At 38.9% G+C, this 13,436-nt stretch overlaps 1 protein-coding gene across 1 annotated transcript in view; it reads left to right on the plus strand.

Moving 5' to 3' along the window:
* Positions 1 to 13,436, plus strand: part of sfswap (splicing factor SWAP) — a 93,983-nt gene that overhangs the window by 12,942 nt on the left and 67,605 nt on the right. Inside the window, exons 5-10 of the mRNA XM_060890278.1 lie at positions 139 to 364; positions 461 to 582; positions 3,346 to 3,490; positions 9,922 to 10,204; positions 11,607 to 11,768; positions 12,040 to 12,133. Of these exons, the coding sequence (XP_060746261.1) occupies positions 139 to 364; positions 461 to 582; positions 3,346 to 3,490; positions 9,922 to 10,204; positions 11,607 to 11,768; positions 12,040 to 12,133 (1,032 nt within the window). The remainder of the gene's footprint in view (positions 1 to 138; positions 365 to 460; positions 583 to 3,345; positions 3,491 to 9,921; positions 10,205 to 11,606; positions 11,769 to 12,039; positions 12,134 to 13,436) is intronic.

A 13,436-nucleotide genomic window follows, 5' to 3' on the forward strand; every position in this document is an offset into this window, starting at 1 on the left:
AACCATTAAACACACACACACACACACACACACACACAAGTTCTGATTTAATAATTAAATCTATGCATTCTTTGCTAAATGATGCAAATTGATTCAGTTTCCCCTCACTCTCGTTTCTGACCCGATGTTTTCTTTCAGCCTGCGACCATTAAGACCCACGCCATCATCGAACGTACTGCTAACTTTGTGTGCAAGCAAGGGGCCCAGTTTGAGATCGTGCTGAAGGCGAAGCAAGCCGGGAACTCGCAGTTCGACTTCCTGCGCTTCGACCATTACCTCAACCCCTACTACAAACACGTCCTACGAGCCATGAAGGAGGGACGATACACACCCACCTCCGAAAGCAAACAGGACCAGACTCGGGGCAAGTTCCAGCAAAATCCCACTGCACTAATACTAAAAACATAATAGTCACTAAATTCAGTATATTTGCAAAATTGCATATTTCAAAAACATGCAGATTCCAAATCAGGAAATTCCGACGACGACGACGACGATGACGACGATGACTGCGATGGCAATTATCTCCATCCCAGCTTATTTGCAACCAAGAAGAACTCCCGTCTAGAGGAGATAATGAAGGTACAACTCCAGCTGGGTCATGCACCACTTGTGGGTGTTTTTTTTTTTTTTTTTTTTTTTTTTTTTTTTTTTTGGGGTGGGGGTAGTTTTGGTGTTTTGAGTAAGAATAAAGGGACACCTACTGGTAACACTTGTGCCCTGGGGTATGTTTTATGTTATGGTGTCTTCGGTGGTGGTAAGGGCTTCTCCCCCCGTTGTTAGTTAGGCAGTAGCTTTAGCTGTCCAGGTGGTTGCCATGGTGTTGTAAGAGGGAGAGGCGGGGACAATTACAGCTAATAGCTGATCAATATCATGTAAAGCTAATTTTATATATAAATATATAAAATGTCTGTTAGATTTGTTCCCATCTATCTTTTTTTGGGCTTGTAAAGAAGTAACCAGTTCAATGATGTTAGTTGTTCATTTACACATTACTAAGCAAAGGATTTTTACAAATGTTATGAAACGTTCCCAAATTTTAGTTGAATACTTGGAGGCTTTGAATAGTTCATAACCAAATGAATAATTTTACCTTTTTTTGCTTTAACCACTGTTTACACAGTGTTTTAGAAATTATACAAGACATGATAATGGGCTGTATAGATGCTTTCAAAAGATAGGAATTAATGCACCCATTCAGTGAGCGCATTCATGTTCGAGCCCCTGTTTCAGCATTCATAAGCCACCCGCTGTAGAATCAATTGCGAATACATGTTAAGATTCACATTTCCTGACATAATTGGGCCTGCTATGAAGGCATCTGCCATCAAAGTGCTTTGACTGTTTATTTTTTTTTTCTTCTATTAGTTCTATATGACAGCAACTCAATTACCTGATTTAATATTTCCCGTGTGTTTTGTGGTCTGTGTCTCAAGGAGGCATTTAAAAAGACAGTAGAAACGAAAGATCTATATGAGAGATAAACAAGACGAAGTCTTCTAAGGGTTCCTGTCATAATTTAAACAACTTTTGATCACACTTGTGAAGTTTTCTCTTTTTTGAAGACACGGCAATTATATAATTTTGAGAACACAGCGCTCAATGCAATGCTTATTTTACATTAAGACAACCCTTGAAAATACTTGCTATAATTTCCCCCTAACTGTGATTACACTCGTTTCCAGACTAGACATTTCTTTTGTCTGAATAAAGGGGAAAAAAATCTGTATTGTCCATCAATCCATTGTTGAAGTCACACAGTTATTCTGTATGTTTTGATTTTGAAAACTTTTTTTTTTGTTAAGCTGCACTGTTGTGACAGAGAGACATGGCTGGTATTTTTATAATGATGCTTAATCTCAAACATAAGGGATAACAGCCCAGGATGAGCTTACAGAATGTTGGCTCCTAAAAATAAAAGTTCTGCGATTTTTAAATCAGAAATCCAACATGGACGTAGTAGAGACCGCAAAGTCCCAGAATGCCTTGTAGCTATATGGTGCAATTTTTAGGTAGTTGACACCAATTTTTACAGGTTCAAGCTTTAATCCCATTGTTCAAGGTGGATTTTTCTTTCATTTTTAAACTTCTCATATCTAAGTAAGTAGCTGTTGCTTGGTTGAGCGTCGTCTTTGTGTGAAGGCAAGTTTCACCTAGCTCAGCTATAGTATTTTCAAGGTTAAAAAAAATGGGTAAATTCCTTCCATCCATCCATCCGTCCATCAATCATCCCAATCCAATCCATCCCAATCTAATCCAATAACATCCATCCATCCATCCGTCCATCAATCATCCCAATCCAATCCATCCCAATCTCATCCATCCATCCATCCCAATCCAATCCCATCCATCCATCCATCCATCCATCCCAATCCATCTGTCCATCCCAATCCATCCATCCATCCATCCATCCCAATCCCTCCCAATCCGTCCGTCCGTCCATCCTTCCGTCCGAGATGATAACCAATCCTCCTACAGCATATATCTTTGGCCTAGGGTAGGAAACTGGAGTGAGTGTAGGCATGAAACAAATCGCGTCACTTGCTACAGAAAATTGCATAACGTTCTTAGGCAAAAAACGAATCTCCTTCTAGCTTTGCATGTGTTAAATATGCTGATATTCTGTTGCTTGAGAAGTTTATAGGTCTTGAAGGCATCGTTCTGTTCTGTATTCCTGTTGTGTTTCAGCTCCCAGGACAGCAGGGCTTTATGATCAAGCTGTAGACTGCTGATAACTGGACATACATTTGTTAGGAACTCGTGTTGCTCGAGGAAATGAACTTGCAGGCTGTATATTATGGCATTATATCATCATTATTATTGTACGGTTTTATCTTTGTACATTCGCTACGTCGCAGTATACCGAGTAAGGTTCAGATCATATGTCAGTTGACCAAACGCACACAAAAACATGACGCACAGTTGCTTGAGACTCTTCACAAAAATGTTATCATATCAGTGTGTGTTACTACAGAAACTATCATGTACTATATTAGTCCATTTAGACTTTTACAGAAATTTAACACAAAATTAAACACCCCCCAGATTACAAGAAGAATCATGTGCTTCTAATTTTGCCAAAAGTTTTTGGTCTCGCCCCCCCAAGAAAGTTTTGGCAGCAAAATTAAAAATCAACAACTACAACTTAGCAATCAAAACACAATCAGTATATACATCGCATGTATCACACAGCTGAGACTTTCAAGATTTGCACATTAGTTCATCAGGGCTCAGTGAAGAAAAGAAATCAACCCTTCTTTGTGATATACAGTATGGTGGTGGTGGTGGTGGTGGATGTGGAGGCAGTTAGCTGGGTTTTGAAAGTGTATTCTTTTTGCACTCTAGCCTCTACAGGTCATGGACCCAGACCATCCTTTGGCTGCACTAGTTCGCAAAGCAAAGCAGGAGAAGAATGGGAACATGGCCATCACCCCCAAGCCCGAGGAAGCGGTTGCAGCACAAGTGCCACCAACAGAGTACACCACTGATCGTAAGTACAGTGCCGTCATTAAAATTCCTGCTTCCAAGGAACATGCTTATTTAAATTTGCAGAATAATGGTATATATTTGCACCAATAATCTTATTAATCCTGAAAATTTGGAGAATCACCACCCACACCTAGATGTTCCAACTCCCCAATTTGTGAAACGTTGGTCTAATTCAGACTCTGTAAAGAATTATAATCCTGCGGTGTCACAGAACAGGACGACTTCCCTTTGGAGTCTGGTACCTCAAAACGTTTCTTCTGATGTCTTTTACCTTTCCATTGTCAAGTGCTCTACAAAGAAAATTGAATTGAACTGAAAAAGCTGATGGAACTCCCTCTAGGATTTCTTGAAGTTTTCTTTTCAACCAAAAATTGATTTTGCTGCAGCCTTTTTTTTTTTTTATCCCAAAAAAAGATGTACACACACATGTAATCGTTTTCTCTGCAAGTTGTATTTGACTTGGCCCAAATCTGCTGAAATTTGTTTTGAAAAATTTGCAAGCTTCTTCGAATATATCGGCGTTTACTTGATTTTGCCTTCCTTTCTGGAGGAACTGTGATGTACTGATCAACTGTCCATTTAAAAACCTGAGCCAGAAGAAGTTTCTTTAGATCACGTTACTGCAGTAATTTGGAGTTAGTTGTTGACTAATTAACACCGATGTCTGAGCATGGCCTCAAAGAGTAAAACTTACTGAACATCATCGAGCGCCCGAGCCCGGCAGACTACATCGTTACCTTTGTGGTGATCTTCCCAGTGATCTTTACCTCTTAGGAATATTCCATCGCTGACCAGAACGCTTGAACCACAGAATGACAGGTTTTGCACCTGACTCGAGGGTCCAACAGAAGCTATGGGAGTCAGAAGTAAAGCGAGCCCAATAATGAGTATAATTATCAGGTTCCTAATTATGTGCTGCTTGATTATAACCCCTCTGGTGGTGGCAGAATCTGAATAATTGCTCTTTCTCACGAACGTTGAAAATAATCGCGGTGACTGGTTAAATTGGTTCACTCTCATTAAGATAAATATTTATTACAAAGAAGGATAAATAGTAATTACGGTCTTGGGCCAATCCTTGGTAAAAGATTACATTTGCATTACGGGTTGCTGAATTTAACGGATTTTGTGCCGTTATATTTTTAATAAGTAGTTCAGAGAGCGTATAAAAGACGAGATGAAGGATGATGCAAGGTAGGTGAAAGTTGATTGTGTGACTGGGGACATGGTTTTGTTACACTTTAGAAGAAGGTGTTGCCACAAATACATTACAGCACAGTGGAATTAATTTCTTTGCATATCCCATCTTTGGAAGTTTAATTCCGAGCACAGGGCAGTTATGCTGTGGGTTTAAGGGCCCTACAGTGGCAGCTTTGTGGTGCTGAGGCTTGAACGCCAACCCGATAGAGCAAACAATAAGACAATAAGTAATTGCTGGTGAACATTTTAAATACCGTGTTGTTCGCACCAGGCATAAAAAATATATTAGTCAAGTCTGGCTATCTTTTTTTTTTTTTTTTTTTAGGCATATTCATGATAATTAGAGTCAGTGATAATTTCTGATTTCTAAGCTTATGCTTCTGGATTATGCTTCTTGCATCACCGTGCTCCCTGACAGCACGCATCCTCCCTCGTCCGGTTCTCAGATTGTTGCCTGTTACATCACATTACCATGACTTATTTAAGTTTGCCCTGAGCTAAACCGAAGTGTTTGTAGATCAGCAGAGACCGAGGAAGTGTGTCGCACATGAGCTTCCACACTTGCTTCCTGGAGCGGTTCATCTTTTTTTGAATAAAAATGAAAGACCACATTAGTGCTGGTTAAAAATGGATCGAAAATTAATTGGGTTTTTCCCCAAAAAATGAGGCACCGTGCTGGAGTTCTTCAGTTAACCAGATTTGACCTTTTAGCAGGAAATTACTATTTTGTGAGATTTCCTCTTCATAATAGATGAAGGTTTCTTTATGCACAGCATGACACTTTTCTACTTTTTTTGTCTACTGCTTCTGGAAATCAATGGTCACATTTTGTTCCTTGGTTAGTTTGAGTAGTTGAGATTGAGATTTGAATCTGTTGAACCATTGACTGAGTTTATTCAGAATGCTTTTGCTACTATTTTTCTGGGTTTTTTTTTCCCCCCTGTCTGTTTATACTAATTCGAAGCCTTGTGACGATTAACTACCCATCATGCACTGGCCAGCACCAGAGATTCACCTCAATAACAGTGCAGTTTCATCCAGCAAGAACAAGATCGACGGGGCTCGGCTGCTTCGAGCGCGTTTGCTTCTTTATTAATACAATTTATTTCTCGTGACCGCAGTTAATAAAGCCGCTCACGACGCCACCGTGACCTACCTTAATTAGATTCGTGCTTTCGTTTTGCTACGGAAGAAACCGTAACGTATATAAGGCTATTTATTTTTCTATCAATTATAACGTCGTCTGAATTTTGACCCGCATATGTTTTACAGCTCTGGCCTTTTGTTTGCGCTCTTCAGCTCTGAGTCATATTTGTCAAGCTTCTGCTCCGTCAGGCTCTGATGAGCCTCAGTGTTTGTACAGAACCAAGGAGTAGATTTTGCACTCAATTAAATGGGCTTCTACTGTTGTAAGTGCTTTAGATTTATCTGCAATCCTGCCTGTGTGAGCTGTCCTTGAGTTTCTGTCGGCATTCTACGTTTAACCGTTTTTCCTCAAGCTTTAATTTTTCTATTTTTATAATTTTTTTTTTTACATTTATGTCCAAACCCCATCCAATTGCATTTCACGTAGTACGTTAGACAGCTCTTGGATCGTCTCATTTGATGCATCGAGAATCTTTTAGCACACTTTTTTATATACAAGAGACACCAGAAAACTTTTCAGCTTTTCTGGTTTTCGAATAAATTCACACGCAAATCAAACAAACAAACAAACAATCAAAAATGCTAATTAGCTAAAGAAACCATGCTGTCGCTTCCGCTAAAATATCTGCGGTTGATAAGACTTCTTTTTCGGCTTTTCATATTAGCAGCGATTATACCTTTAATACTCCCGTTAGGCTCGAAAATGTTATTTAAACGCATCCTTAGATCGAAGGCCATTACTCATCAGTGTTTACTGTGAAAGCTTGCAACGGTGTACCTGACATGAATAGGGTAAACTTTACACATCTGCTGTTTGGCTTAGGAAATCGCAGATAGACTACAAAAACAGAGATGGTTATCGAATTGTACGATATAAACGTCTCGATTTAATATACGATATAAACAATAAAAACTTTAGCGTTTGTAGTCCAGAAAATATATATTATAAATTTGGCTCAAACAACAACGCTGCATTTCTCCCAATATATAACTGAAGTAACATGCTTACCGTATTAACCCTAATAAATGGGCATCGTCCAATCCAAATGTTGGTTACGCAGTGTAAATAATGCCTGCTTGAATAAAAAAATAAGAAATTTTTATATCCAGAAAATATGGTAGAAATATCATAAATAGACTTGGGCAACAAAGTTGTAGTTTGTCCAATACTGAGCTCTAGTTTTATAAATAGTGACTTCTTTGACGTATGTAGTTTCTTGATTCATAGCCGCTTTAAAAACAATAAATTGGTAAACTGCAATAACTAATCAGAGAAGCAGGATTACCATAAAAAACACTAATAAATAGGGATATTACCAAAAAATCACATGTACTATAATGATCTGCTGTAAATAAAAAAACAACAAAACAAAAAAAAAAACTCCTAGTCTTATAGTCTAAAATTCTGGTATAAATTCGAGCAACAATGCTAGGTAGCTCAGTGGGGTGTTCACGTACCGTCTGCTTTGATGTGTGTGTATATATATAGTTGTTTCGGCTCCCATAACGGCTCTAAACTGTAGTATAATGTCTAACTACCATAAGTACTAAAGATACCGTAAAGACACTCACGAATAGGCAGATTGTAAAGAGCCAAAAATGAAATTTTCCCAGACAGACAAGAGGATCAGTACAGTCCAGAAATGATGGTATAAATATGAGCATCAACAGTCTGTATTCAGATCATCACACACCACTAGTTCAGCTCCTTTCCGTCTCCTCCGGGTTGCCAGATGATTGATGACACAAGCATCTATTGTTGAACCCGAAGCCTTTTTTTTTTCTTTTCAGCCAGCAATGAACTGACACATCATAATGGAACAATTTATTTATTTTTTTTTCTTCTTACTCACACACTAGAGCTTTGTCGTGTCTTGGCATCTGGCTTTACGGTGCATGTTTCCAACTGTGATGGAGTGGAGGTACTGTATGTGCTGTCAATGCTTTGCGTATCACTTCCAGAGAGTCCAGCACACTAAATATAGTTAAAATTTACTCCCAACCAGCAGCAACAACATTCTCACAGCCTCACATATCATACCCAATGGACAAAATGACAGCATTGGATACTGGAACAGAATTAAATTCCAGCCAGGTGGAAGAGAGTTGCAGTAAACACAGAGATCAGACATCATGCAGTACATCTGGGCACGTCTAGAACCTATTCCTTTTTTTTTTTTTTTTCTTACCTTTTTGAAACGGTTGCTGCCTTTGTTATAAGGCTGCAATCACACTGAAATCAAACAGGAATGATTGAGGAAACTCTAGAGGCCTGATTTGAACTATTCTCAGACACAATTCAGGATTTATCACTACGCTTGCTATTACTGCAGCTCTGCTTGGTCTTCATTGTGAACTTCATTTGCTTGATCCTTTCCTTTTCCTTCTTTCTTTCTGCCATTCATTTGTTCTTTCTTTGTTTTTTCTTCATTTGTTCTTTCGTTTCTTTCTTTCTTTTTCTTTCTCTCTTTCTCTTCTTTTTTCTTTTCTTTTCCTTCCTTCCTTCCTTCCTTCCTTCCTTCCTTCCTTCCTTCCTTCCTTCCTTTCGTTCTTTCTTTCTTTCTTTCCAATTCAAATGATCAATTAACAGCTATAGAAACTCAGTAATAATTTCTTTTCTTTTCCTTCCTTCCTTCCTTCCTTCCTTCTTTCCTTCCTTCCTTCCTTCCTTCCTTCCTCTCTTTCTTTCTCTCTCAATTCAAATGATCAATTAACAGCTATAGAAACTCAGTAATAATTTCACTTCTTTCTTTTCTTTTCCTTCCTTCCTTCCTTCCTTCCTTCCTTCCTTCCTTCCTTTCTTTCTTTTTCTCTCTTTCTTTCTCTCCCAATTCAAATGATCAATTAACAACTATAGAAACTCAGTAATAATTTCACGTCTTTCTTTTTCTTTTCTTTTCTTTTCTTTTCTTTTCTTTTCCTTTTTTTCTTTCCTTTCCATTCTTCCTCTCCTTTCTCTCCAGGTCAAATGATCAGTAAACAGCTATAGAATAATAAATGAAATGATTTAGACAGTTTTGGGAGATGATGTGTCAGTTTCGCTCTTTTAACATCCCTCAGACATGTGGACCAATTTTTTGTTTTGTATTTATTTTTCACACAAAGATTTTGGGATTTTGTTATCACAGAACTTAACACACAATCTAGCAACCCTCAGATTTGGGCCACGACGTGTCGTTTGCCATCTTCACGTGACTCACTTTAATTCAGATGCGTCGAACCTGAGCACAGTTACTGTAGTAAGTAATTAAATGTGTTTTCACTGGTAGAACAATTTACTATTACAATTTTGACAGTTCAAGTTGTTTTCCGAAAAAGAAAATCAAGCACAAAGAACTCAAAAAAATGCTTAAAATCTTTGAGGGACTGATTTATTCTTTGTAAAATACAAAATGGATTTCTGTTCTCAATGGCTGATGAAATCCATTAGAAAGAAAATTCTATTTGAGATCCATATTATTATTCATCATTTTTAGAACATTCTATCTGGATATTTTGGTATATTTTTTTTCTGTTGTTGACTTTTTTATCTATTTTATAGTTACTTTTAAACCTGGTTCCATTTATTGCTTACGTTATAGCAGTTATAAAGAGGCATATCTTCAGCAGCTGCTTTTTCTTAGATTTTTTAAGTTAATTAAAGAAAAAAACACTGACACTGGAGACGATTTCTGTAACATAGCTTTATACTGTATAACCGATTGTATGTTTGTCTTAATTAATATTATGTATTTATTTATTTATTTATTTTGCATAAATATATAAATAGATACATGATATAAATTATTTATTTATTTATTTATTTTAAATAAGGCTTATTTTATGTAGATCTGCCGCTATGGCCGTCTGCCACTGTCTTTTATTGCAGTCAAAATATTATCAGGCAGATAATAATTCATTTAGAAAATGAATCAACACATTAACTACGCTTCACGAATTCAGCACTGCTACTAACCCAACAGGACTGCCATGTTTCCAACAGGAAGCGCTGGCAAAATCTAAAGAACCAAATTTGTATTCTTTTGTAGTCATTTTCCTATTGGTGTCCTGCACCTAATTTATTCCCTTGTTGGTGTTCATTCACAGCAAACATGGCAGCGCTGTATTATGGGTATTGCGTGCTGCCCGATGGGACATACTGCCTGGCACCACCACCACCTGGCATCGATGCCAGTGCCTATTACAGCTCCATGCCTGCTGGCATGATGCCCACTCACTCAGCATCCCCAGCTCCTCCACCCCCAGGCACCACACCTCCTCCTCCTGACTCTGCCGTTACAGTCCCATCAGCTCCAACAGCTGCTCCCGCTCTACCCCCTGCGCCCGCTCCCGTGGCTCATGCTGCACCTTCTGCTTTCTACAATTCAAGGTATGTGTATCTGACACGTACATACGACAGACTTCTGGTAAAATAAAAAAAAATCTCTGGAAAATATCAAAAATATAAATATATATATACTGTGTTTGGTCAGCTGCTAGTTCCCACCCACATGTAACCTATATCGTATGACAGCTGCTACCAGGGAAGGGTTAAGGATTACACGTGCTTCCTCCGAGTCAAGCCAAGTCGTCATATCTCATTTATTCACTTAGCAGATGCTTTTATTCAATGCAACGTAAAATGAGGTAATACAAGCAAAGTCGTGAATCAGGTGATGTCATTTGTCAGAGCTAGTGCAGGTTTATATATATCTTTGGAGTGGGGATAGTTTTAAAGTAGCCGTGTTTTAAAGATGGTGACAGTTTCTGCTGTCCGGGTCGGGTTTGGAAGTTCTGAGAATCCGTCAGTCTGAAGGTTCTGAAAAGGGACCTCATGCCTTGTTGAGAAGGTACTTTAAAGCACTGTGCAATAACTGATCGCAGGGTGCTGGAGGGAACATAAAGCTCAAGGATAGTGCTGAGGTAGGGGGGGTACATATTTTCAAACTGTTGATCATGATAGGCTACAGGGCTTTCTGCCCTCTTTCCCCACCTAAGCTCGCAGATATCCATGACTGGCTGCTTTAACCAATGGAGAGAAGGTATGCAATCACTCCCTCTCAGAGAACATGGACAGTTTTTCTTCTTTGGCTTCTTGGCCACGGACACTGTAGCATCATTGGGATTTGAGCTTATCCAACAATGTTTTTTTTTTTCCCCAGCCACAACCATATTAGCAAACGGAGCAAAATTGTAGTCCCTAGAGAAATGTGGGTTTTGGAAATTGGAAGTTTTGGATGGATGCTGTAGTTGTTGAGATGATTGACAGATAGAACTGACAGTCTTGCATCTTGGACACACAAGACGTTTGCGTTTCCTGATTGGCACAGCATGCTTCTCCATCATTTGACAGACTTAAATGTTTTCAAATTTGACAGCGCAGGTAACTCGCTGTACCAATGGAGAGAATCCGTCTTTTGGTAAGCGATTCAACCATGAAGATTGAGTACGTAGTGGACACACACTTCCTGTCCTTGTTGAAAAGCATGACCAAGAGTGCGAGGTATTTTTTATTTTTTTTTCCCCCCATCAGATGCATGTCTGTACACCGTCTTCGGAGCAACAGTACTTCCTTATCTTGTCCATCACGTACTTGGGTTGCCATGACAATTACACTCAAATAATACTCTTCCTCTGATCATCTGGAATTGTTTTGTGCTAGAATTCCTAAAAAAAAAAGTTTTCAAGCTGCTAAAGGATGACGCGCATTTTAATTTACCATTTTTTTTTTTGTTCATTTAATATTACAAGCTATCCAAACCTTCCTTTCTCTCTCCGTCTCTTTCGTGCAGCTCTTCCACTACACAGACGAGCGTTAGCCAGACGACTTCTTCAGCCGCAGCGATCATCCCTCCGCCACCAGACATCCAGCCTGTCATCGATAAGCTGGCTGAATACGTAGCCAGAAACGGCGTGAAGTTCGAGAGCAGCGTGCGTGCTAAAAATGACCCACGGTAAACACTCTTATTTTTTTTTATTTATTTATTTATTTATTTATTTATTTATTTATTTTTTCTTACCATGATCTGTTGATACATGTCATGTAACCTGATGCACTCGATTAACAGACTACACCTTAAAAAAAGTTCTTAAAATTCTTTAAAGTGTTTTTTTTTTTTTTTTAATCCATTTCTATTTACATTTAATATTATCTGTTAATGTTATAACCTCTGTGGTGTCGATTTAATGAAAATGAATAACTTGGCATCTGGTACGTGTCCAAAGGTTTGACTTCCTCCAGTCTTGGCACCAGTACAACACTTACTATGAATTCAAGAAGCACTACTTCATGCAGAAAGAAGCCTCAAACCAGCCTCAGGTATTTTTACCTTTCATTTCTTAGTCACCTCTTTATGCTGCTCTTGTGTTTTTGTTTTTTGTTTTTTTGTTTGTTTTTTTATATTGATTGCATGTCGTAATAAAAATTGTCTGCACACTTTTAGTTGATGGAACGTACAAGACGCTTTCATCAAACATCCTTTCAACATATTTCCTATTCATTATCCTTTTATAGTACGTGGTTCCACAGGAGCAATGATTTATATTCGCACTATCCGGACAACGGCTTTCCCTTCTGAGTACGGTGTCTTTCAAGGTTTCTTCTTCTTTATCATCCGTGAGCTTTTCTTCGGCAGCGTGGCTTCGGCTTTGCTCATTAGTCATGTAAATCCGCCTTCTGTAATGCCTAGTGGCTCACCACTACATGACTTTTATGGTTTACATTTTACATTTACGGCGTTTGGCAGATGCCCTTCTCCAGAGCGACTTTCATCTTTATACACCTGAGCAATTGAGGGTTAAGGGCCTTGCTCTGGGGCCCAGCAGTGGCAGCATTAAAGGTAGGGTTGCTGTTGTTTGAAAGCCAATATTGACATTTGAAATCACCAAAACAAACACGCCCCTAACCCAAATGGGTCCCACCCCTGTATTGATGGCTCTGCCCCACACATACATACGTAACCCAGGCAACTAATGGAAAGAAATGTGTCAATACGATTGCAGATAAACAAACAATCAAAAATGACACACAAGCATAACCATGCAAAGGACGGCATATATTAGTCCTGTGAAACAAAGCAAAACCAACGTTACTCACCTATCGAGAAGGAAAAAAGAGCATCGGCGTCTTAAGTAAAGTTGGCCACATATTCACAGATTGGAGTTTCCCGAGTCAATAACTCCTGAGCTAAACGCTGTTACTACACAAAACACGGTTGTAGCTTCATCTCTACATTACTACGATAGAAAAGAGGTGTTATTTGTAGTAACAGCGTTTAACTCAGGAGTTATTGACTCGGGAAACTCCAGTTCTCTCCAGCGCTGGAAAGCTGATCCTATATTAACACGTCCTACTTCTTGCCTTATCGGAAGCCTTTTTTCGCTTTCTTTCTTTGTTTTTATTCTCCATGTCAATGATAAAACCGCTTTCTGCTAATGTCACACATGCGCACTGAACACTCTCTCCACCCATATTGACAAGACACGCCCCTTTCTGCTCATTGGCTACACTTTTGTTTTGTTTGGCGGCCCATCGCCGTTTTCTGTAGCATTTCTCAAACAGCGGAGACCCCGCCTTTAATGGACCTTTGGATTCAATCCATAACCTTCCTATTGGTAGTCCA

Source organism: Tachysurus vachellii, chromosome 17, assembly GCF_030014155.1.
Source record: "Tachysurus vachellii isolate PV-2020 chromosome 17, HZAU_Pvac_v1, whole genome shotgun sequence".
Classification (NCBI taxonomy): Eukaryota; Metazoa; Chordata; class Actinopteri; order Siluriformes; family Bagridae; genus Tachysurus; species Tachysurus vachellii.